Raw genomic sequence first — 26,119 nt, forward strand, 5'->3', positions numbered from 1 at the left:
TTGACCTCTCCTCTGTCTTTGATACAGTCGACCATTCCCTTCTACTAGAAACTCTCTCATCCCTTGGTATCTCAGATCTGGCCCTTTCCTGGATCTCCTCGTACCTCGATGACTGCACATTCTATGTCACCCACTCGCATACCACCTCCTCACCACGCCCTCTCTCCATAGGTGTCCCTCCTGTTCTTCATCTACACCCTCGGCCTGGGCCAACTCATTGAATCTCACGGTTTTCAATATCATTGCTATGCCGATGAAACGCAAATATATCTTTCTGTTGGCTAGAGTTCCAGATTGTTTAGCGGCCGTAGCCTTCTTTCTCCTCTCCTCCCGCTGTCTCAAACTCAACATGGAGAAAACAGGGTTCATTATCTTCGCCCCACCCCGTATGGCCCCTCTACCTGAACCATCTATCGAAGTTAACAGAACCACAATTACCCCTGTCCCAAGGGCCCGATGCTTAGGGGTAACCCTGGACTGTGACCTATCCTTCGCATGTTCATACCCACAACAACTTCTGCCGCCTCCAACTCAAGAACATCCATCGAATCCGCTCCTTCCTCACCCCTGAAACTACCAAGATGCTCCTCCATGCCCTCATAATCTCTCGCTTAGATTACTGCAACACCCTTCTCCATGGACTCCCAGCAAACACCCTCGCCCCCCTCCAGTCCATCTTAAACTGCGCTGCTCGCTTAATTCACCCCACCCGCGATCTTCATCGGCTGCTCCCCCACTGCCAATCCCTCCAATGGCTACCCATTGCCCAGCATGTTGAGTTCAAGCTACTAAGGTTAACATACAAAGCCATCCACAACCTGTCCCCTGCATATATCTCCGACCTATTCTCCCGCTACCTACCTACACGTAACCTCAGATCCTCCAAAGACCTCCTACTCCGCTCTACTCTCATCTGCTCTTCACACAACCGTCTCCAAGATTTCTCTCATGCATCCCCCATAGTCTGGAACTCATTACCAAGACACATAAGACTGACCCCCACAATCAAAGGCTTCAAGAAGGCCCTGAAGACTCCCCTATTCAGGAAGGCCTACAACCGCCAATAACACTATCACCGCACCGCCATCTGTACAGTCTCTACCCTTACTTTCTGTCTTTATCCCTCTCCCTCATAGATTGTAAGCCCTCGCGAGCATTGCCCTCTATCCCACTGTGCCAGTCGGTCACTGTTAGTATTATATCTGTTTGTATATTTTGTGTATTGTATGCAACCCCCAAATGTAAAGCACCAGCAAATTAATGGTGCTGTATTAATAATGGACTTGGCATAAATGAAGCTAGTATATGTGCGGGGGTGATATGGGGGTGTACAATAACACTATTAGTGTAAGTAAAGGAAGTGGCTGATCCTAAGAGATTACTGGAATTACATAGTGATGGCCATGAAATAAGATGTGCCTGGGATCCGCAGTAAGATGTATGACCAAGCAAAGCTACGTTAGGAGTCCTTACATCTGTAAGATGGAGCGCAGCTCTGCAGGATCACTTCATGGTGTGAATCCACCTCTGTCACCTCACACCTTGTATGACAAAGGCTGAGAAAGTCCAAGAGGGACAGGAGGTAGAAAACCCCAGAATAGGTGACATTATGTAGAAGAGAAGAAGCTCCGGTGTCTTCTGCTGGAGCTTTATGAAGCCGCTACGTCACTCTTTGAGCTTTAGGTGTATGTATAATTTACCATCGTGGGGTAAGTGTCCAATGTGATGTGAAGATCCTCACATAGCTGTGACATATCTGATAACGATCTCGCTGTAGTGCAGGGGTGCTCACACTTTTTCCGCATGCGAACTACTTATAAGATTTCCAAGTCAAAAGTTCTACTACCCACTTCTTGTGGGCGGGGCCTGGGCCGCAGTATTGTCAGATTGACATCGGATCGGATCGGATCCCGGAAATCAGACCTCCGAATATAATAATAGCGGTAGTGGGATCGCGGCCTGGCCCTGGCCTATTCACTACCACCCACCGCGTCCTATAGTACAAGGGGAAGCGGGGGTGGCAGTGAACAGGTACGGGGAGGTTGGTAAATAGGCCACTATTTGCTGGGAATACTCCAGCAGGTAGCAGCCTATTATAAAACCTAGTTCTCATACTTAGAAGCGTAGCGTAGAAACGTAGGCGCCGTGATAATGCCGCCTATGCTGAAACGTAGACATCTGAACCAGCGCCAGGAGAGCGGCAGCGATGTCACGCGATCGACCCATACTTCCTTTGCGATCGACCGGTAGATCGTTATCGACGTGTTGGGCACCGCTGCTGTAGAGCGTCTTCCATTTACAGAAAATGAAATTCCAAAGAAAAATAGCCAGCTGTATGGAAGTACGATGCAGCGTTGCGGTGAGGGGTTTCAGCAAATGTCTCTTTGCCAAGGTTGTTGCAGATCTTGAAATATTGGTGCAGGGGATGGAGCCTACTGGGAGGAGTAGTACGACGGCAATTGTAGACAGCTAGAGTAACTGCCGTGTGCAGCCCGGACAGCAGTTGGATGGACTGTGAGTGACCAGTAGGTTGTTATCTAGAGCCATGCTGACTGCAGCGCACCCCACATTTACTGGAGGGTACATGGGGGAGGATCCATAGAATGAACACAACTAACAAGATGGCCCCACAGATGCTCAGTTGGGTTCAAATCTAGGCAATAATGGAGTCAGGGAAGTACTTGGAAGTCTTGGTCGTTCTCTTCCACCCACTGTCGGCCATTTGTAGATGTTATTTTACAGGAAGATTCCATTTCAGAGAAGACAAATAGCATGTATGGGTGTATGTGATCTGCAAGGATGGATTCATACCTAAATCTGCTCAGATTGCCTTCTACATAGATGAGCGGGCCCAGAGAGTGGTGTGAAAAAATTCCCCAGACTATAACACTGCCGTCACCAGCTTGTCCTCTTCCAACACTGGTTGCAGGGTGTTTGTTCTCTGTGTTTTGTCCATCCATTACATGAAGCAGAAAACAGGACTCCTCGGAGAAGGCAACTCTTAGCCAATCATTGGTGGTCCAATCCCAATATGGCCGTGTAAATTAAAGCCTTTTATTTGCTAGCGTAGGAACAATCGAAGCTCCATACACATTAGGGTTCATAGAACTGTTATTTTAGAAATATCTGGTAGCGTTGATTCATTTTCACGCTGAACTTCTCCACTGTAGTGTGTGAATCTGTACTCACAAACCTTCACAGCTGAGGTTCAACTTTCACATCAGTGGCACGTGATTCTCCACAGTTTCCACATTGGTTATTCCCAATGGTGCTATTTCTCCACTCTCAATACACTTTCACCAAAGCAGCGCGTGAACAGTTCACACCCTGCGCTGTTGGAGAAATCCTGTCACCCTTGGCCCGACAGCCAATAATCATCCCTTGTGCAACTCTGATAAATTGTCCCCTTTACCTGAGACAACAATGAGATTCTGTTCAGCCTATCACACACCTTATATACCCACCAAGCCGGCCCACAACAAGTCACTTCCTTCCTGAGCTACACGCTGCCGACGTCAGAAGTAGGAGGTGGTGATAATTAGAAATGAGCAAACATTTACATCATAATCTGCACCACTTGCTTGTGGCAATCATTTTTGCGAATTTATTTATTTATTTATTTTTTCCCCTCTCCCCTACCAGAAATGAAGGACGAGATTTTTTACTTAGACCGGGGATTGAGGATTGCAAAAATACAGTATTGTTTGCTCTCCATGATGTGATCTATGCCTTTGTCTCTTGAAAAGCAACCCAACGTGAAGTCAGCCATGTGTGCCAGTGTGTTACTTGGCATGACTTTGCTGCCCCCAACTGGAAGGGTCACTCTCCATTTCTGCCATTTTACACTCCCCTTCACACCATCTGTGCTGAAGCAGTGGGTTGCACTGAACTTCCCCTCAAGCCTCGTGTGGGACAGTGACATCAAATGCCACTTCATCCCCCTCATCGTCCTCCGTCAGCCAATGGTGCGAAGATGACAGGAGTGTGCTCTGAATGTTTTCAGTCTAGCAGAGGCTACTTTTCACTTACGAAAATGGCAGCACTTTCACCAGTATATCAGGCACAATGGTGTAGGTTTCAAAGAACCTTTGCACCAACAGAAATGACGGCGCATGGAAGAGGTGGTAAGGTTGCTCTTTTCAGAGCCCTTACTCAGTTTAGACTTGCAAAGTGTGCAAACTGCACTAAATTTGTCCTCCGCATATACATTGAAAAATCTCCACACCATCGAGGAACGTGGCCTCGATGGGGGAGTTTCTCTTGGGTGGCTAGAAAAGGGAACATCTTGGGTCTTGCTGCCTCTGGCCTGGCTTCTATGAAGCAGCTGTCCTGTGCCTCTGGACATGCCTCTGCCTCTAGCCACCTTTTTTGCTGCTGCGCTTGTCTCCACATCTACACTGCTTTCCCCGCTAGACATCACCCCTGTCCATGTCATCCACCATCTCCTCTTCCAATTGCTCACTCTCCTCTTACTGCAAACTGCACATAATCACAGCTTGCCCTGATGGCAATTGTCTTGTCATCATCACTGAGGCCGAGAAGCGCCGGTTGCAGGTCCACAACCACAAAATTGGCAGGAAATGGTGGATGCTCCAGTATTTGGGCATCAGGACACACAAAATCGTCTGGTAGCTCCTGGGATTCGGGAAGTAGTTCAACAGAGAGAGAGAGACCGTAAAAGGACGCGAAAATAGATCCTGGGAGGGGGCAAGGGTGGGATGACTCTGCTGGGAAGATTGGGCATGTTGGGAGGAAGGAGGGGCAGACTGTTGGGTATGAACATGACTGGAGGTTGTGGCTGACTGGCTGGTGGAAAAGCAGCTGGAAGCATTATCCGCTAGCCATTGTAACACCTGTTCCTGGTGCTCAGGCCTGGTCTGCGTTGTACCCTGTACCCTTCTTAATGCAGCTGTCAAATCAGGAATTGTGATGAGCGCATGCTAATGTTTCTTTCGGTTTAAAGTTATGTTTCTGTCCATATTAATGTAGAAGAAAAAAGGTTTCCAATTATTTATCCACTTTCATAGAGGTTCTAGTGAGTTTGTAAAGTGTCCAGTGGAAAGGATGGGATAGGATTTCACATAAGTCTGCCATCCATGGGCATTCATGGTTGAGAAACTGAGGAAGCTGACTTTGATGAACCCTTGGATTTTGGATTTAGAACTCCATCAAAGGTCTCTGCTGCTCACACACCCTGCTCAACATATGGTATCTAGGGTTTCAGCGTGTGGTGACCTAGAAACAAAAAAAACAGCTGGTGCTTCAGGCAGATTTAGGCGTTGCTGGAGTGTATTGAGGCTAGCAGCCACTACTGTAGACTTGCCAAAGTGGGCGCACAAGCGCCACACTTTCACCACTAGCTCGAGAACATTGGGGTAAGTTTTTAAAGACCATTGCACCACTAAGTTGAAAACGTGGGCCAGGCATGGACCGAATTGGAGGCTGGAAAGCTCCGGAGCCGCTACCAGGTTCCGACTATTATCAAACACAAAAACAAGTCCAGGTGCAGCAGCGAAAACCACATTGCCATCTCATCCAGGATGGCATCCCTCACCTCGGAGGCAGTGTGCTGTCTGTCCCCCAAGCTGATGAGCTTCAGCACGGCCTGCTGACATCTCCGCACGCCAGTGTTGCAGCGTTTCCAGGTCGTAGCTGGTGTTAATTTAACGGCGGCGGAGGAGAAGGGTGGTGTTTCAGCACTCCTGCCAGGAATATTGGGTGGGGAGACAAGGCAGGCCGCCACGGTTTGCGACCTGGTCCCAGGCTCAACTACATTCACCCAGTGTGCCGTAATTGAGATGTAGCGTCCCTGGCCGCATGCACTTTTCCATGCCTCGGTGGTCAAGTGGCACTTTGTGCAAAGCGTGGAACTTAGGGCCTGTCTGTTGTTACAAGACACGCGCTGGTGCAATGCATGGACGGCAGGTCCACAACAACTAAATCACCCGGAGATGGCGGATGCTCCAGTATTTGGGCATCAGGACACACAAAGTCGTTTGGTAGCTCCTGGGATTGGTGAAGTGGTTGGACAGAGTGAGGGACTGTTAAAGGACCTGAAAACATCTCCTGGGAGGGGGGAAATGTGAGATGACTGTGCTGGGAAGATTGGGCATGTTGGGAGGTAGGAGGACCAGACTCTTGGCAAGGAAGAGGACTTGAGGTAGTGACTGGTGGATAAGGAGCTGTAAGCATTATCCGCTAGCCATTGTAACACCTGTTCCTGGTGCTCGGTCCTGTTCAGATGTGGTACCCTGTTTAACGCAGCTATCAAGTCAGGAATTGTGATGAGCGCATGCTAATGTTTCTTTAGCTTAAAATTTGGGTTTCTGTTCATTCAATTGGGGAGGAAAGAAGGTTTCCAGGTATTTTTCTACTTTCCATTCCATATTGAGTGTGGGGTAAAATTGTGACTTGGGCGTGTTAGATGCCCCCAGACATGCTTCCCCTGCTGTCACAGTTGCATTCCAGAGGTGTTAGCATCATTTGCTGAGGTATCATAGTGGACTTGGTGACCCTCCTTAGTCGAATAGTGGTTTCCCCTGAAAAGAACTTTTTTCCCCATAGACTATAATGGGATTTGATATTCGTTTGAGTAGTCGAATATTGAGGGGCTATTCGAATCGACTATTGAATATTTCACTTGTGGTGGCTGACCAGCACAAGTGGTCTGTCACTCAGGGGATGAGATCACGTGTTGTAGGTGAATGGCGTCCCGACAGGGGAATAACAGAAGCCAACAAGCAGATGCAGGGTGTCTCAGCATTCCCAAAGATGGGTGGGATGCCTTGTTTATTTATACCCTTCTGACAGGGTGTAACAAGGTGTAACAACAAATACAATTGGTTAACATATATTTTCAAATGCTTTAGATGAGTTATGCAATATTGTGTTTTTCACAGGGTGTCTAATAACAATGATTATTTAGCAATTGTTAGCACACACATGGCTTATCTTATCTTAACATAAGGCTACTGAGCCAGTGTAGATCCACGAGTCAGCTAGTTCAGCAAATATCTAGACGCCATTTTATGCATATCAGAAATTAGGAACATATAGTCTTTAATCCAGGGTCTTGTAAAGAGCCTCAAAAGGAGAGAGAAACTGGGGGCTCCTTCATCACACTGTTCACTCATCTCTAATAATAATGTGACTCTTCCATGGGATTCCGTGTAGTGATTACATTGTCTCATCTTCTCTCCATTCAGGTTCCTACAATATAGAATCATCTCAGTATCTTCTATATAAGAGAATATTCCTGATTGCTCCATCAAGAATGGAAAGAGACAGCAACAAGATGGCGGAAAGTCTATTAAATCTCACCCTAGAGATCATCTACCAGCTTACTGGAGAGGTGAGAGATTCTGATGATGTCATCATGACATCATTTTTATCTATAGTAATAACAGATGATATGACTGGAGAGGTGATGGACTCTGGACATGTATGTAGTGAGATTTATTAATGTGTCTCCCCATAACCAGGATTACACAGTAGTGAAGAAGCCCTCTAGTGGGCGCTATCAGACCCTTGTATTTGATGGATGGAGAGGAACCCTGAGCTCAATCCCGGGGCCTCCACTTCACCCCTTGAGACATGAGGAAATCAATGGACAGAAGATCCTAGAACTCACCAACAAGATGCTGGATCTGCTGACTGGAGAGGTGACACTGCTGGGAATGCTGGGACATTATACAGTAACTGGAGGGGTCGGGGTGATGACTGTATCATTGTGTTGTCAGGTTCCTATAAGGTGTCAAGATGTCGCTGTCTATTTCTCCATGGAGGAGTGGGAGTATTTAGGAGCACACAAGGATCTGTACAAGGAGGTGATGATGGAGGACCACCAGCCCCTCACATCAGCAGGTAATAGACATGACTATATACACATGGACTTAAGAATAAAGGAAGAGCCCTATGTGAGTGGTGATGAGGAGTGTGAGGAGGACATTCCTACAGGGAACCGCCCAGGTGAGGAGTCACCACTATATAAAGCACAGAAGGGTCACTGATTCTATTCAGACATTGTTTCGACTATTTGTTGTTCCCCAATTCAGGTAAAATACTAATAATACCTGAATATAAATGTGATACCGCTATAGGGGGTAATAAATGTAGTATAGAATAGAACGTACAGCAGGAACATGGACCTGACTTCGATGTGAAAGAGCAAATTTCTTCCTCACCTGCTGTCAGTCCTCGTGAAGGGAAAGAATTTACCAGAATTATACAGCAGATTATTTCAGGAGGCGGAAAAATAATCCTCCTGCTCGATCTTCAGGCAGATTCCACCTCAGAGCTCTATGGAAATAAATGGGAGGTGGAAAATCCGGCCTGGCCAGTAAGGAATCTGATGGAGATTCGGGGGCTGATTTGGTAAAGCAGAAAATAGTTCTGAATTCCTGAAGCAGCTTCTACAAATGTCACTGTGTAAACCTCACCTTAGACCCCAATCACACTATGGAATCCGGACTAGAAAATCTGCTCTATACATCAGTCACATTTCCCAGCCTGAACTCTGTCCACACACCAGGACTCCCTGTATCTTAGTGAGCTATGACGCCAGGAGTCCCTGCTTCCTTGTGACTCCACAGACCCTACTACATACTGTATGGGACAGCAGATCCGCGGTGAGTTCAGGCTGGGAAATCCAGCAGATGTGGTTTGGATTCTATAGTGTGTATGGGGTGTAATACAGTAAGATTTATGGCATCCTACAGTATTATTCCACATAAGTGGCCATATTTATGCAGCCATGGATTGTGTTCACCTCTACAGTGACCTAGAGCAGTGGTGACGTCTCCTGCCCCGCTTCATTACTATTCACTATCATTGACCTCCGTCTCAGCACAGTGAATACTAATGAAGTAGGCCGCGCTGCTGTCGTTTGCTGCCTGTGCCACTGACTTCACTTCTTCACACGGTCTGAAGCGTCTCAGGCAGCGGCAGCTCAGTGGGGAATATACTTATAAGGTTATGTTATTCAATAATAGTAATATCAGTTTTCTTCTTGTCAGATGACTGTACCAGGGGCTCAAAGGGACATCTGATATCTACAGATTATAAAGCAGAGGATCATGGTATCACACAAGATCTATATAAAGAACATGCCATTACCCCAGATATACCCTCAGACCTTCAGGAGAAAGATCTTTCTCCTAATTTATCACAGTCTGTTATACAAAATAAAAGATGTAGAATGGATGTTACACATCAGAGAATCCACACAGAAGAGAAGACATATTCATGCTCAGAATGTGGGAAATGTGTTACCTCTAAATCAGATCTTGTTAAACATCAAAGAATGCACACAGGGGAGAAGCCATATTCATGCCAAGAATGTGGGAAACGTTTTGCTCAAAAATCACATCTTGTTCAGCATCAAACGATTCACACAGGAGAGAAGCCATATTCATGCCCAGAATGTGGGAAATGTTTTCCTCTTAAATCACGTCTTGTTCAACATCAGAGAATTCACACAGGAGATAATACATATTCATGCCCAGAATGTGGGAGATGTTTTCCTCAGAAATCAAATCTTGTTGAACATCAAAAAGTTCACACAGGAGAGAAGCCACATTCATGCTCAAAATGTGGGAAATCTTTTTCTCAGAAATCAAATCTTGTTGAACATCAAAAGATTCACACAGGGAAGAAGCCACATTCATGCCCAGAATGTGGGAGATGTTTTGCTCAGAAATCACATCTTGTTAGACATCTAAGAGTTCACACAGAAGAGAAGCCATTTTCATGCCCGGAATGTGGGAAATGTTATTCTCAGAAAACACATCTTGTTAATCATCTAAGAACTCACACAGGAGAGAAGCAGATGTAAGTGGATTTTCAACCTGAAGTCCTTGACCCGTCTAGGTATTAACGTGGAACTTACATTCACGTTTTTTTTTTTAAAGTAAATTGTTTATTTAAATGTAATGTTATTTAGATCTCTGATTAAGGCCGATCTCTAATTTGTTTGCCATTACATAATGGACGGAGGTTATTTTTATCCTGGATACCTATAACGGCATCTTAGTTACATTCAGCTGTCGCTTCTTGGGACTGATTTTACTGTAATTTTTTTTCATGTATACTGATCTAAGTGAATAAAGTCTATTATAGCTATGTCTCATATCATGCACCCACAGGTCCTCTTCTCAGGTATCATATAATGTCCCCCTATGTCTCCCTCTTTGAGCTCATATAATAACCCCCCCCCCCCGTCCGCTCTTGCTCACACATTTTCTCTTCCTCTTCTCAGTGACTTCCTCTGTCTCTATAACACAGAACTATCCTGTACTATGCAGAACATCTCTACCCTCACAAGAGTCAGATCACATAGTCCTGATATCATCAGAGGTCGCCCTCACTCACTATTATGCCCTCCTTGTGGCCTCTACACAGTATAATGTGTCCATTTGTAGCCCTCATACACTACAATATCTTCCTTGTGGGCCCCACACACTATAATGTCCTCCTTGTTGCCCTCACACAGAATAACACAACCTCTGTATTATGAAGTTGGGACATTGTGTAAAACATAAATAAAAACAATACGATGATTTACAAATCCTTTTCAGCCTATATTCAATAGAATACACTACAAAGACAAGATATTGACTGTTAAAACAAATTAACTATTTGTTTTTTGCAAATATTCACGCATTTTGAATTTGATGCCTGAAACATTTTCCAAAAAAGCTGAGACAGGGGCAACAGAAGACGAGGCCTGGGTCATGTTTACCGCTGTTATGATCAACAGGAGAACTAAAAAAAACTAATAAATAACAACCTGCTGAGCCCAAATGGACTCTGAACCACAGAGCTACCCTGGTGTGTATGAGACCCAACAGCGTCACTGCTGGGCTACCCCACCATATGGGTGTTCTCTGTAACTACACAGAGGCGGCCTCTGCAGCACAGAGCAGCCGCAAGAGGAGTCTAGTTGATTCACCTGTGCTAGACTGTGACTAACCTAGACTGTGTGCTCCCAATTCCCTCACTGAGGCGCACCTAAGTGAAGAAGGATTAAAGGATAAATTGTGGAAGGGAGACCCACTTCCACAAATGGAGGAAGGGCGATCCCGATCAGCTAGCCTAGCTGCCTAAGCTGAGTGCGCATTGGTTGTCACCACTGTCAGTAAAAAGACTGAGCATGCCCACCGACTGCAAAGGAGTTAACCCCTGCTAAGCCAGACTGCCAGCAACAAGGAAAGGGTGACAGCCGGCAAGATGCCACAACAGAGAAACGGCTACGACTCAGCCCCTTAGCCGCAAATGCACTATCCTAACAACCGCTGTGTTACATCACCTTTCCTTTATACAACACTCAATAAGTGTTTGGGAACTGAGGACAAGAATTGTTGGAGCTATGTAGGTAAAATCCTTTCCCATTCTTCCTTGATGCACAACTTCATTTGCTTAACAGTCCGGGGTCTCCATTGGTGTATCTTGCGTTTCATAACGCTCCACACATTTTGAATGAAGGACAGGTCTGGACCGCAGGCAGGTCAGTCTAGTACCCACACTCTTTTACTACGAAGCCACGCTGTTGTAAAACCTGCAGAATGTGGCTTAGCATTGTCTTGCTGAAATAAGCAGAGACCTCTCTGAAACAGACGTAGCTTGGATGGCAGAATATGTTGCTCCAAAACCTGTATATACTATTCTGCAATAATGGTGCCTTCACAGATGAACAAGTTACCAATGCCATGGGCACTAACACCCTCATACAATCAGAGATGTGCTATGGGCACTTACACACCCTCGTACCATCAGAGATGTATGGACACTTTTCCACTTTGTGTCAGTCCATCTCAGATGAGTTCAGGCTCAGACAAGCCATCGGCATTTCTGGGTGTTATTAATATATGGCACTTCACTTGCACTTCTAGATGTAGCGACGAACTGTGTTCTCTGACAATGGTTTTCGGAAGTGTTGCTGATCCCATGTAATGGTAATATCTGTTGGTTTTTAATGCAGTGCCACCTGAGGGATTGAAGGTCACGGGCATTCATTATTGGTTTTCGGCCTTGCCACTTACTTGCAGAAATTTGTCCAGATTCTCTGAATCTTTTGATGATATTTAGAGATGAGTGAGTAGTATTCAATCAAGTAGGTATTCGATCAAATACTACGGTATTCGAAATACTCGTACTTGATCGAATACTACTCGCTATTCGAATGGAAAAATTCGATGCAGAACCAGCGTTGATTGGCCGAATGCTATACAGTCGGCCAATCAACGCTGGTTTTTCTCCTACCTTCAGAAGTCTTCTCCGCGCAGCGTCCCCGCGGCGTCTTCCGGCTCTGAATTCACTCTGCCAGGCATCAGGCCTGGGCATAGCCGACTGTGCATGTCCGCACTACAAGAAAATGGCCGCTTTGACTGTAAGCGGCCATTTTCTTGTAGTGCGGACATGCGCAGTCGGCTCTGCCCAGGCCCGGTGCCTGGCTGAGTGAATTCAGAGCCGGAAGACGCCGCGGGGACGCTGCATGGAGAAGACTTCTCAGAGAATACAGCCCGACCCTCACTCGTGGACTTGGTAAGTTCTATTTGATTGAATGTTGCCTACCCCTGAAACGAGCATTGTTCCCCCATAGAGTATAATAGGATTCGATATTCGATTCGAGTAGTCAAATATTGCGGGGCTACTCGAAACGAATATCGAACATTTTACTGTTCACTCATCTGTAATGATATTATGGACTGTAGATGATGAAATCCCTAAATTCCTGGTAATTCTATGTTGAGAAACGTTGCTCTTAAACTGTTGGACTATTTGCTCACGCAGTTGGTCATAAAGTGGTGAACCTTGTCCCATCCTTGCTTGTGAATGACTGAGCCTTTCGGGGCAGGTTCCCTTTATACCCAGTCATGGAACAAAAGAGAGAAGAACAACACCGACCCGACCCTAGTGTAATCATTCAGACCACAGTAGTAAAGGTAAGCAGAAAGGTGGCTGCTCACCTGATGAGGTTGTGTGGGACACAACAACCTCTAGGCATATCACACAGGTGTATCAGGGCAGCAGCTGAGGATTACGTCTGGAAGACGTCATGACAACATCAAAAGTGGACCAGCCCCGTCGAAGGAACAGGCAAAAAAACAGCGCTTGCCCAGGTAGGTGAACTAAATAGCATTATTCACACAAAGCGTTTCGAGCCATTCCGGCTCTTTCTCAAGTGTATAAAAGTAAATATATTGTACAAAAGGTCCGCAGCACCTTGATCCGGTTAAAATATAACCTTTATTTCATGCTTAAAAGTCCATAATAGGAACGTGCTGACAGACAACAGAAAACATAGAAAAACCGCATAAAAAACGCCAACGCGTTTCGGAGCTTCTACTCCTTAGTCATGGCATATGAAACAACAACATACAAGCACTTCCTTTTATACTAGTTAGCCGTAATTGGAACACCTGCGAGCATACTTCTAACATATTATAAACACCCAACATGGTAGTTAACATCAAATTTATGTTCTATTGTAAACAAATCTCCGACACTACATAAGATGAAGAAATATTAAAAACTACTAATATAAACATTGTAGATTTTCCTTATATATATCTAGAGCAAGACACAATAGACTACTATCAATCGTGAAATAAGGAATACATATAAAGGAATCCACCTCTTCATAGTTTACCAAGGAAACACTTCTGAATTTATAAGAAATCACGTAGATGATACACATCCTGTTGTATTAAAATCGAGTATGTAAAATAAATAAACATGTCTCTACCTTCACCATAAACGAGACGTTCCGGTCACGTGATAAAAACAACCAATGAAAAATGAGCACACCCATTGGGTGTGTTCAGAGACGTGATGTAAACACCATGAAATTTGTCCTTTGAAGTCCGCGAATCTACAGGTCGTGCACCCTTTCTGGTTCGGTCTTATGGTGAGTGGCAGTGTGCACATACTTTACATTTTTTGTGTATAAAAGTAACCTTAAAATGAATTACACATAGCAATCAATAACACATAGCAAATTATTATTAATATCCAGTAAAATTGTGTTCCCAATACACCTGAGAGGTGTACCCAAGAGAAAAGAATACTAAAAACCATAAAACATCCATAAAAACGGTGGTACATTTACCTAACACTGCACAAAGGGCTCACATAAAAATGTTATAAGTAGAGATGAGCGAACAGTAAAATATTTGTTATTTGTTTCGAATAGCCGCTCAATATTCGACTATTCCATCGAATATCGAACCCCATTATAGTCTATGGGAGAAAAAGCTTCGTTTCAGAGGATCCCACCATTCGACTCAGGAGGGTCACCAAGTCCACTATGACACCTCAGCAAATGATGCCAACACCTCTGCAATGCAACTGGGACAGCAGGGGAAGCATGTCTGGGGGCATCTAACAAGCCCAAGTCACTGTTTTACCCCAACATCACAGCCTAACAACTACACACTTTCCACACTCAAGAAAACCTCTATCAAAGTGGGAAAATACCTAGAAACCTTCTTTCTTCCCCAAATGGATGGACACAAACCCAAATTTCAGCTCAACAAACATTAACAAGCACCCCTTTAAATCACGTTGCCCATGACAACCACAGATGGAATAGGCAATGGGAAATCCATCAGTCCCCACCCTGACCTGTCATTGTGGATGTGTGTGATGTGGTAAGACCTTCCAAAATTCACTTTTATGGCCCTTAACGTGAACTCTTCCAAATTAAGTTACAGTCCCTTAATGTAAGACACTGACCTGGATTGGTGACGGCTGGGTGCAGGAACGTGGGCGGAAACAGATAGGGAAACTTTCCCTATAAGAACCCCTGACTGAACCTTCCTAACATCAGAGTAACGTCCTTACAAGGACACCCCTCACAGGAACCCAAATAGATTCCCTATAGTTACCCTACCAGTGGGCTGAGATGTAAACAGAGCATTACTAGTAGTGGCAGGTAACAGAGAACAATAGCTGTTCAGTGGTAGATATACAGTAGGTAAGCAGTAGAATACTGAAACAAACAAGGAAACTAAACAGGCAAGGACCAGGAAGGAAAAACAAAGATTAAGTGCTGTAGCAAGTGTAAAAGTGAAGTATACAGAACCTGGAAATAACAAACTACATAGAACCTAGAGCAGGCAAATGAAGATGGGTGAGTGGAGTTAAATAGGAACAGAGATACAACCCCACCCATCACAGATGGGAATGACTGGCCAGACAGCCTGCCAGTCAGTCAAACTGACACCAAGACTAGGCCTCTGTGTGGGGTTTCTCTGCTTCTATCTGGGTACTGTTAGGACCTGTAAACCCTGAACTGTCAGCTCTTCACCAGGGCTAGGAGAAGTAGAGACTGTTCCAGCCTGAGGAGCTGCAGCAGGTTTGGTCTCTGAGATAGCCTTATTTAGACTGTCAATCTTCATTGGTTACTCCTAGCTGTTTGCAGGAACATGTTCAGACTTCTGTGGTGGCTTCTAGCTGTTGCAGAAGCACTCCTACCTGTGCAGGGGTAAGTGTTTGCTGACCTGGGGTGAGTGTTAACCCTTGGCAGCCTTGTTTGTTGCAGCAGTATTGGTGTACCTGACCAGTGAGCTTAATTGGCAGGGTTTAGTTGCACCCTGATCACATTGAGTATTGCACCACACCACTGTCACTGCAGTTTTTCACATTGAGTACTGCGCCGCACCTCGGCCAGTGTGTGTTGCACCCTGTTCACATTTAGTTCAGACATACAGCCGCCCATATGGGCCTGTGGACCTTGCTGCAGTGTCTTGCAGCTCAGAGGTTCTGTTGTTCAAAAAATTATATATATATATATATATATATATATATATATATACACAGAACCGTAACAGCTGGTAGATCATCTCTAAGGTATAGAGATGAGCGAACACCGTTCGATCGAATAGGTATTCGATCGAATATCATGGCGTTCGGTGTATTCGTTCACAATCAAATACCAGGCCGCATACGCAGTAAAAATTCGTTTCCCCTCCCACCTTCCCTGGCACGTTTTTTGCACCAATAACTGTGCAGGGGAGGTGGGACAGGAACTTCGACAATGGAGGCAGTGAAAAAATTGAAAAAATCCATTGGCTTCCAAAAACATGTGACCTCCTATTTATAAGAATGGCCGCCGCTGAGGGCTAGATAGCGATTAGCTTCAGATAGGCAGGGAAGAACTAAAGAAGAAAACCAACAGCTCTTCTCAGAGCTATACACTGTAGGGACATCAGTCCAGCTTTCCCCGGACGGTGGAAAACAGGGATACACAACAGATACAAGTTCATATATAGCAGAGAAGCAGCGTTCATTTTTGGCTGTCCGCACACAGAATAGCCGGAATCCACAGCAGTGTCTAGTTCATATAGTGCTGAAAAAAGCCTTGAATTCTGGGGTGTCCTGAAAAATAGCAGCAATCCACTGCAGTTACTTCTTGCTATATACGTGCAAACCAGCTTTTCAGGCTGTTTAACCCCAAAACAAGGATACAGAGCAATTAGGTCAGGCTATGTCTGTTCAATCCAGATATCCAGGGTGTGTAACCTCAAAACCTAGGTGGGAGAGACAGAAATTCAATCAGGCTATGTCCGCTCAATCCAGATATCCAGGGTGTGTACTCCCAAAACCTAGGAGGGAGACCCAGAAATTCAGTCAGGCTATATCAGCTCAATCCAATTTTTTGTTCAATCCAGTATTGTTTGCTCTCCATTATGTGAACTATGCCTTTGTCTCTTGAAAAGCAACCCAACATGAAGTCAGCCATGTGTGCCAGTGTGTTACTTGGCATGACTTTGCTGCCCCCAACTGTAAGGGTCACTCTCCATTTCCTCCATTTTACACTCCCCTTCCCACCATCTGTGCTGAAGCAATGGGATGCACTTCATCCCCCTCGTCTTCCTCCGCCAGCAAACAGTGCAAAGATGAGAGGAGTGTGCTCTGAATGTTTTCTGCCTAGCAGAGGCTACTTCTCACTTACGAAAATGGCCACACCTTGACCAGTATATCAGGCACAATGGTGTAGGTTTCAAAGAACCTTTGCACCAACAAGTTGAAAACGTGGGCCATGTGTGGACCCTGTTTGAGTCTGGCAAGCTCCAGATCTGCTACCAGGTTCCTGCCATTATCACATATGCAAAAATGCCTGGCCCCAGGTGCAGCAGGAAAAAAACACATTGCCATCTCAGCCAGGATGGCATCCCTGACCTCGGAGGCAATGTGCTGTCTGTCCCCCAAGCTGATGAGCTTCAGCACGGCCTGCTGACATCTCCCCACCCCAGTGTTACAGTGTTTCCAGTTGTAGCTGGGGTGGAGGTTGCAGCGCAGTAGGCTTTCAGATAACTCGTGGCATGAATTTTGGGCTGGGAGAGGAGATAGACCACCCCAGTTTGCACCCCGGGCCCAGACTCCACTACATTCACCCGGCCTGTCATTAAAGATAAGCAGCATCCCTGACCATAGGCGCTTGTTGGTGGTCAAGTGGACCTTGCAGCAAAGTGTGGAGCTCTGGGCCCGACTGATGTTATGGGACATGTGCAAGCGCAAGGCGGAGACAGCACACCAAGAGAAGTAGTAACGGCTAGGCCCAGCATAGGGAGGTGCCCCAGCTGCCATCTGGTAACGGAAGGCCTGGGTATCCAGAAACATAGATGCCAACATCTCCAGGGCCAGCAGTTTTTAGATGAGGCCGTTAAAGGCTTGGGCATGTGGGTGGCTTGCGCTGTACTTCTGCCTGCAATGAAACGCCTGGGAGATGGGGAGTGGCTGAGAAGAGGTGCATGATGGTGCAGGCAACAAGGGTGGATGGTGGTGAACTCCCCAAAATGTCAGAGACAGATGTGTAGGTGTCCAGGCTGGTGTAAACAGTGGTAGAGGCAGTGTCGGCAACGCCGGGCGCCGATTGTCCTGCATTTGCTCCAAATGACAGCGCACGCAAAAGGTGGTAAGGTTGCTCTTTTCAGAGCCCCTACTCTGTTTAGACTTGCAAAGTGTGCAAACCACACTAAATTTGTCATGTAACTGGTGACACTAGGCACCTCAGTGTCTCTTGAAAAGCAACCTAACATGAAGTCAGCCATGTGTGCCAGTGTGTTACTTGACATGACTTATAATGAGCTTCTAACCAGCACAGTTGGGGGAATCAGGGTGGATTGAGACTCTAACCAGAAGAGTTTGGGGGCATTAGTGTGAATTGAAGCTAGTGGGAGCAGAATTGTGCAACGCAGATGGTGGAGGAGTATTAAGAGGAGGAAGAATTGTAGAGGGTGAGCACACACATCAAACTTCATGTCAGGGTGCTTGACACTGCTGGAAATGAAAATGATGGGTCTATGTAGTGGCTGCTCATTTTGATCAGCGTCAGCCGGTCAGCACTGACAGCTGGCCGTGCTTATCCGTGATGATGCCACCGGCTGCGCTGAAGACATTTTCCGATAGCACGCTGGCGTCAAGGCAGGAAAGGACCTCCAATGCGTAGAGTGCAAGTTCCAGACAGAAATCCAACTTGGAGACCCATTAAATGTAGTGCGCAGAGGGATCAGAGAGGACAAGGCTGGGGTCGGCCAGGTACTCCCACAACATGCACCTATACTTGTCCCTCCTGGTGACACTAAGCCCCTCAGTGGCGGTAATTTGACCAGGGGGGGCCCATTAACGTGTCCCAGACCTAGGAATAAGTCTTGCAACAGGGTAGAGTTTTGCATGAGTGGCCTTACTGCCTCTGGACATGCCTTTGCCTGTAGCCACCGTTTTTGCTGCTTATCTTGCCTCCACATTTACACTGCTTTCGCCCCTAGACATCATCCCAGTCTATGCCTCAGTTTCTAGCCACCTTTTTTGCTGCTTAGCTTGCCTCCACATCTACAATGCTTTCCCCGCTAGACATCACCCCTGTCCATGTCGGGTCGGTGGCCTCATTGTCCACCAACTCCTCTTCCAATTCCTCACTGTCCCCTTACTGCCAACCGCATATAACCACAGCTTGCCCTGATGGCAACTGTGTCTCATCGTCGTCACTGAGGCCCAAAACCTAGGTTGGAGAGACAGAAATTCAGTCAGTCTATGTCCACTCTTTTCAGTTTTTCACGGTGTGTAACTCCAAAACTTAGGTGGGAGAGACAGAATTTCAGTCAGGCTATATCAGCTCAATCCAATTTTTAAGGGTCCACCCCTTGTATTTTTCATTTATTTCTGTGACATTATTTCAACCAATAACTCAAGCAGTACAAGCACCGGACACTGGTACTAGAACACTGAAAACTGCAATATAAATGTAGTACAACTGCAGCCATTACTTCTCCGCCCTCCCAGGATCTCTTTTCGGGTCCTTTTCTCCCTCTGTCGAACCACTTCCCCTCAATACGGTGTGATACACTAAACAATATATTTGATACTCGGGTCGCTCGTGCCTACCTATTTCCAAGGGCAACTGTTGGTATTCTTCACAGTCACACAAGTACAGTTAAGGATTGTTTGATGCTATATCTCAACCTTTCACCCTCACAAGTTTCTTTCCTAAAGTATAAGGAAACTTTAATGAAGGACAATCCGAACATCTGGTGTGACCGTTGTGACAGGACCAGGGTAAAAGTGGGAGAAGGAGTATACATTTCTCCCAGGTTCCTGTCATACACAATCTAGGTGCAGCTGAGCAAAGCTGCGCTCCTGGCTGGTGGGTCTTACCAAAACCCTGGTAAAGGTCTGGCTGCTGGAGCAGGGAGTATTGGTGTCTCTACTCCATTCAGCCACTCCAGGTTTTGGGGTATGTGGGGTTAAATCCTTGCACCATACTTGGCTGGAATGCACTTTCATTTTGTGCCAAAAAGTGGTCAAGACATCGATCCCTGAGCTAATCCCGTTACACCGTCCATTGCCAACTGCAGCACTGAAGTTACCATATCTGGAAGTGGTACAACTTTTTTCTCTGCATTTAGCCATGCTCAATGCTATGCTAGCTGATTACACTTGGTTGCTTGAGGGTTCTCTTAATGCATATCGCCAAGGGGCATCAGATGTGTTTTTCAGCACTGAGGCCACCTCCTCTGAGATCCCAAAGGAACTTCAAAAGATTTGTGTATTGCAGCAAAAGAGAAGAGAAAATAAGTGTAGGGCACAGAGGGATCGGAGAGGACAGAGCTGGGGTCGGCCAGGTACTCCCACAACATGCGCCTATACTTGTCCCTCCTGGTGACACTAGGCCCCTCAGTGGCGGTAATTTGGCCAGGGGTGCCATTAACGTGTCCCAGACCTAGGAATAAGTCTTGCAACAGGGTACAGTTTTGCATTAGTGGCCTTGCTGCCTCTGGACATGCCTTTGCCTGTAGCCACCGTTTTTGCTGCTTAGCTTGCCTCCACATCTACACTGCTTTCGCCCCTAGACATCACCCCAGTCTATGCCTCTGCTTCTAGCCACCTTTTTTGCTGCTTAGCTTGCCTCCACATCTACAATGCTTTCCCCGCTAGACATCACCCCTGTCCATGTTGGGTTGGTGGCCTCGTCGTCCATCAACTTCTCTTCCAATTGCGCACTGTGCCCTTACTGCAAACCGCACATAACCACAGCTCGGGCCTGGTCTGCATTGTACCCTGCACCCTGCTTAACGCAGTTGCCATATCTGGAATTGTGGTGAACGCATGTTAATGTTTCGTGTCCAGTGGAAAGAATGGGACAGGATTTTTTTTTTTCTTAAATGTAGATTGTGAGCCCTACATAGAGTTCACAATGTACATTTTTTTCCCTATCAGTATGTCTTTTTGGAATATGGGATGGAAATCCATGCAAACACGGGGAGAACATACAAACTCCTTGCAGATGGTTTTTTGCCCTTGGCGGGATTTGAACACCAGGACTCCAGCGCTGCAAGGCTGCAGTGCTAACCACTGAGCCACCGTGTGGCCCCTAGGATGGGACAGGATTTCACATAAGTCTGCCACCCATGGAAACTCATGGTGCAGAAACTGAGGGAGCTGACTTTGATGAACCCTTGGGTTTTGGAGATGGAACTATATCAAAGGTTTCTGCAGCTCACACACCCTGCTCAACATAGGGTTTCAGCATGTGGGGATGTCACACGACAGCCGGTGTTCGGGCAGATGGAGGTGTTGCTGGAGTGTTTTGAGGCTAGCAGCGGCTCCTGTAGACTTGCGAAAGTTGGCACACAAGCGCCGCACTTTCACCAGTAGCTTGTGTACATTTGGGTATGTTTTCAAAAAATGGTCCACCACTAAGTTAGACGTGGGCCAGGCATGATGGTGGCTGGCAAGCTCCAGAGCCGCTACCAGGTTCCTGCCATTATCACACATGACAAAAATGCCTGGCCCCAGGTGCAGCAGGGAAAAGCACATTTCCATCTCTCAGCCAGGATGGCATCCCTGACCTCGGAGGTAGTGTGCTGTCTGTTCCCCAAGCTGATGAGCTTCAGTGCGGTCTGCTGACATCTCCCCACGCCACTAGCTGGGATCGATTCAATGATGGAGGAGGAGGAGGAGGAGGGTGGTGTTTCAACACTCCTGCCAGGAATATTGGGCGGGGAGACAAGGCAGGCCCACAGTTTGCGACCCAGTCCCAGCCTCAACTACATTCAGCCAGTGTGCCGTGATTGAGATGTAGCATCCCTGGCCGCATGCACTTGTCCACGCATCGGTGGTCAAGTGGAACTTTGTGCAACTTAGCGCAGAACTTAGGGCCCGCCTGATGTTACAGGACATGTGCTGGTGCAAGGCTCAACTAACCCCAAGGTCCAAAAACACTGCTGGTGCATGACTCAACTGACCCAAAGGGCCAAAAACTAAATCTCTGCTGGTTAAAGGCTCAACTCAACCAAAGGGCCTAACATTCTGCTGGTGCAATGCTCATCTCAATTAAAGGTGCAACGTTTAGATGGCTTCTTTCCAAACCGAGGGTGATTCCTTTTGGTAAGATGTGATGGCTGTTTCCAGCCCTGACTATCCTGGTTGATCGTATTCAGTAATGAGGCCAGCTCAGCATGAGGATCTTGTACGTTAGGTTGTCCATGCCCACTAATGTGCATGAAGACTCGATCACAGTAAATGTTCTTATTTTTCTCCAATTCAATCTCTGAATAATCTGCTCTGAAAGATGGCCTAGGCATTGCTGCAATGGCAATCGATGGCTTTTCCTGTTCTGGTTCCAAGGAATCTTGTGTCTTACTTGAAGAAGAGACAATCTTAGTCTGACTGCTGGTTGCTTGTGCTGCAGCATGTGGAGTTGGGTCTGTCAGTCTTGTGATGAACTCCTCATTCTGGATCCCATTACTTTCAACAGTCTCTAAAGTCTTTTGACACTTTGAATTTTGTTCAGTTCCAAAGGACTCTGTGTTTAGATTTGGCTCAGTCACAGCTCCAGGACATGCCTTGGAAGGCAAGGTTTCCTTTAGTGGCTCCATCTCAGCAGGATGATGATGAAGCTTGGTTAAATCTGGTGTCGGAAGGGAAAGTGGTTTCTGATCTACAGCTAAAGTACTGGAGCATGTTGTTTGGACTATTAACACCTGATCAGACCCTGTAGAGGTAATGTAGAGTCCGATATTAGAGGACCATTACCGGTAGTAGTGGTTGCAGCCAATTCTCCACCTTTGCGGCCCTCTAAATAAAAGTTACCCCAGGACTTGATGCCAAACTGTTATCAATTTCACAATCAAAATCAAGGTCAATGTCTGGGTCCTCAGTCCAATCCACTGCATCAATCCAACACAATGAGAGTGATGGTTCTGGAACCACCGTTTTAGGGGCTAAGAAATTTAAAGGGGCTAACACTCTGCTGGTGCAAGGCTCTACTCACGCCAAGGGCCAAAAACACTGCTTTTTAAAGGCTCTACAGTACTCACTCCAAGGGCCAAAAACACTGCTGGTACAAGGCTCTACTCATGCCAAGGGCCAAAAGCACTGTATTTTAAAGGCTCTACTCCCTCCAAGGGCCCAAAACACTGCTTTTTAAAGGCTCTACTCACACCAAGGGCCAAAAACACTGCTGGTACAAGGCTCTACTCATGCCAAGGGCCAAAAGCACTGTATTTTAAAGGCTCTACTCCCTCCAAGGGCCAAAAACACTGCTTTTTAAAGGCTCTACTCACACCAAGGGCCAACAACACCGCTGGTACAAGGCTCTACTCATGCCAAGGGCCAAAAGCACTGTATTTTAAAGGCTCTACTTCCTCCAAGGGCCAAAAACACTGCTTTTTAAAGGCTCTACTCCCTCCAAGGGCCAAAAACACTGCTTTTTAAAGGCTCTACTCCCTCCAAGGGCCAAAAACACTGCTTTTTAAAGGCTTTACTCACGCCAAGGGCCAAAAACACTGCTGGTGCAAGGCTCTACTCACTCCAAGGGCCAAAAACACTGCTTTTTAAAGGCCCTACTCACGCCAAGGGCCAAAAGCACAGTATTTTAAAGGCTCTACTCACTGCAAGGGCCAAAAACACTGCTGTTTAAAGGCTCTACTCACCCAAAGGACCAACAAATCTCTGCTGGTGCAAGGTTGAACCAAGCTAAAGGGCCCAAATCTCTGCAGGTAAAAGGCTGAAGTCACCTAAAGGGCTTCAATCTCTGCTGATAGCTCAGCTTAAGTGTCAGGATTCGGGGACGTCGCGGCATTCCTGCTATGCCGCGCATGCCCCGGAGGTGTGTCAGTGACTCCTCTGGCTGTGTTTAGTACACTAAGGGGTTAAGTTGCCTCCTTGGTGTCGGTTTGACTGGCAGGCTGTCTGGCCAGTCATTCCCATCTGTGATGGGTGGGGTTGTATCTCTGTTCCTATTTAACTCCACTCACCCATCTTCATTTGCCTGCTCTAGGTTCTATGTAGTTTGTTATTTCCAGGTTCTGTATACTTCACTTTTACACTTGCTACAGCACTTAATCTTTGTTTTCCCTTCCTGGTCCTTGCCTGTTTAGTTTCCTTGTTTCTTTCAGTATTCTACTGCTTACCTACTGTATATCTACCACTGGTCTAGCTTGAACTCTAAACAGCTATTGTTCTCTGTTACCTGCCGCTACTAGTAATGCTCTGTTTACATCTCAGCCCACTGGTAGGGTAACTATAGGGAATCTATTTAGGTTCCTGCGAGGGGTGTCCTTGTAAGGACGTTACTCTAACGTTAGGCGGGTTCAGTCAGGGGTTCTTATAGGGAAAGTTTCCCTATCTGTTTCCGCCCACGTTCCTGGACTTGCTCCCAGCCGTCACCAAGGTCAGTGTCTTACATTATAGCAGGCCCCTATCCCAGACAGCACTCCTGGCGGTTCAGAATGAGTACCGAGCTCTCGGTCACTGATCGCCTGGATGAGCTGTCAAATCATGTGCAGGGCATGGCTGGGTTAATAACTCAAGTCTCACAGCATCTGGATGCATTGACAACTTCTGGTTCAGACGCTGGGAGCCCACCAGTATCTCCACCTGTCTTCCCTGTACACAGTGTCCAGCCAGGTTCTAAAATGCTCCTACCAGATCGCTTTGATGGTAAACCTGACAGGTTCCGGACTTTCCGGGAATCATGTCACCTCTATTTTCTATTTAATTATTTCCCCTCTGAAGCAGAGAAAGTGGCGATAGTGGTATCACTCCTTCAAGGGGCTCCTCAGGATTGGGCTCTAGCCCTTCCTTCAGGGGCCGCTGAATGGAATTCTTTAGACAGATTTTTTCTGTCACTTGGCCAGGTTTATGATGACCCCAACCGTGCAGCTTTGGCAGAAACCCATTTGTTGTCTATTCAGCAAGGTCGCCGCACAGCTGAAGAATATTGCTCTGAATTCCGCCAGTGGTGCTCGCAGACCGGATGGTCTGACGGACCCCTTAAGACCCTTTTCCGACAAGGATTATCTGACATGATAAAAGACGCCATGGTAAGCCATCCCGTTCCTGAGTCCCTGGGCGACTTTATGACATTGGCCGTGACCATTGACAGGAGACTTAGGGAAAGATGCAGAGAAAGGCAAGCAGGTTCCACGTTACAGGTTAGGTCAGGCCTATCTGTTAAATCTTCTTCTGTCTCCGCTAACACTATTCCTTCCCAGCCCCCTTCACCATTTCCCCCTCAGACCTCTAGAGAGGAACCCATGATATTGGGCTCCACAGCTGCTGCTAGAAGGAAGCATCGCTTGGAGAACGCCTTGTGCCTGTATTGCGGTAAACCCGGACATTTTTTAAGGGATTGCCCATCCAGACCAAGACCACCACAGGAAAACTCCAGCGCCAGAGTGATCTCCGGGAGGGTCACTCAGGCGTACAGGTACCTCCTAATTATTCAGATAAATTATTGCTACCAGTGACTCTGGTTTTTGGGTCCAAAACTTTCGCCTGTCAGGCAATGGTGGATGCAGGAGCTGCAATGAGTTTTATCCATGTGGCCGTGGCACAAGTCTTGGGGCTACAGTTAATTCCATTGTGTGCCCCCTTTTCAGTTTCTGGTGCAGATTTTACTCCCCTGACTGAGGGAAGGATAAAATTTCGCACTGTGGAGGTCATGTTAAAAGTTGGGTGTCTGCATTCTGAAAAAATTTCATTTTTTGTTATTGAGAAATTAACTGTTGATATTATTCTCGGTTTGCCTTGGCTCCGCCTCCACAATCCTGTATTTAATTGGGAAACTACTGAGTTGGTGAAATGGGGGGATTCATGTAAATACCGTTCATTCTCCATTGTGTTCAGTTGGTTGTGACCCTGAGCTCCCTGAGTTTATTTGTGATTTCAAAGACGTCTTTGACGAGGCCGCTGTGGAAATTTTACCTCCACATCGGCCTTACGATTGTGCCATAGAACTCGTTCCTGGAGCCAAGCTCCCTAAAGGTTGCATTTTAACTTGTCAGCCCCTGAGCGAGAGTCTATGCGCCAATCTGTTAAGGAAAGTTTGGTGAAAGGACACATTCGGTCATCTGTTTCCCCCGTTGGTGCTGGTTTTTAATTTGTTAAAAAGAAAGATGGAGGTCTCCGCCTGTGTATTGATTATAGGGAGCTCAATAAAATAACGGTTAAGGACCAGCATCCTCTTCCTCTGATACCGGATCTTTTCAATCAGGTGGTGGGCGCCCGGTGGTTCTCTAAAATTGATCTCCGTGGAGCCTACAACCTAATCCGGATTAAAGAAGGAGATGAGTGGAGAACTGCTTTCAATACGCCGGAAGGCCACTTTGAGTAT

The 26,119-nt window shown here is 46.5% G+C and overlaps 2 protein-coding genes across 2 annotated transcripts in view; one reads left to right on the forward strand and one right to left on the reverse strand.

Moving 5' to 3' along the window:
- Positions 1 to 26,119, reverse strand: part of LOC142190613 (gastrula zinc finger protein XlCGF66.1-like) — a 410,056-nt gene that overhangs the window by 147,031 nt on the left and 236,906 nt on the right. The window lies entirely within an intron of this gene.
- The window catches only part of LOC142189887 (uncharacterized), a 167,275-nt gene that overhangs the window by 111,477 nt on the left and 29,679 nt on the right, over positions 1 to 26,119 (forward strand). The window contains exon 11 of the mRNA XM_075262258.1: positions 9,210 to 9,797. Within this exon, the coding sequence (XP_075118359.1) occupies positions 9,210 to 9,797 (588 nt within the window). The remainder of the gene's footprint in view (positions 1 to 9,209; positions 9,798 to 26,119) is intronic.

This window comes from Leptodactylus fuscus, chromosome 1 (genome assembly GCF_031893055.1).
Source record: "Leptodactylus fuscus isolate aLepFus1 chromosome 1, aLepFus1.hap2, whole genome shotgun sequence".
Taxonomy (NCBI): Eukaryota; Metazoa; Chordata; class Amphibia; order Anura; family Leptodactylidae; genus Leptodactylus; species Leptodactylus fuscus.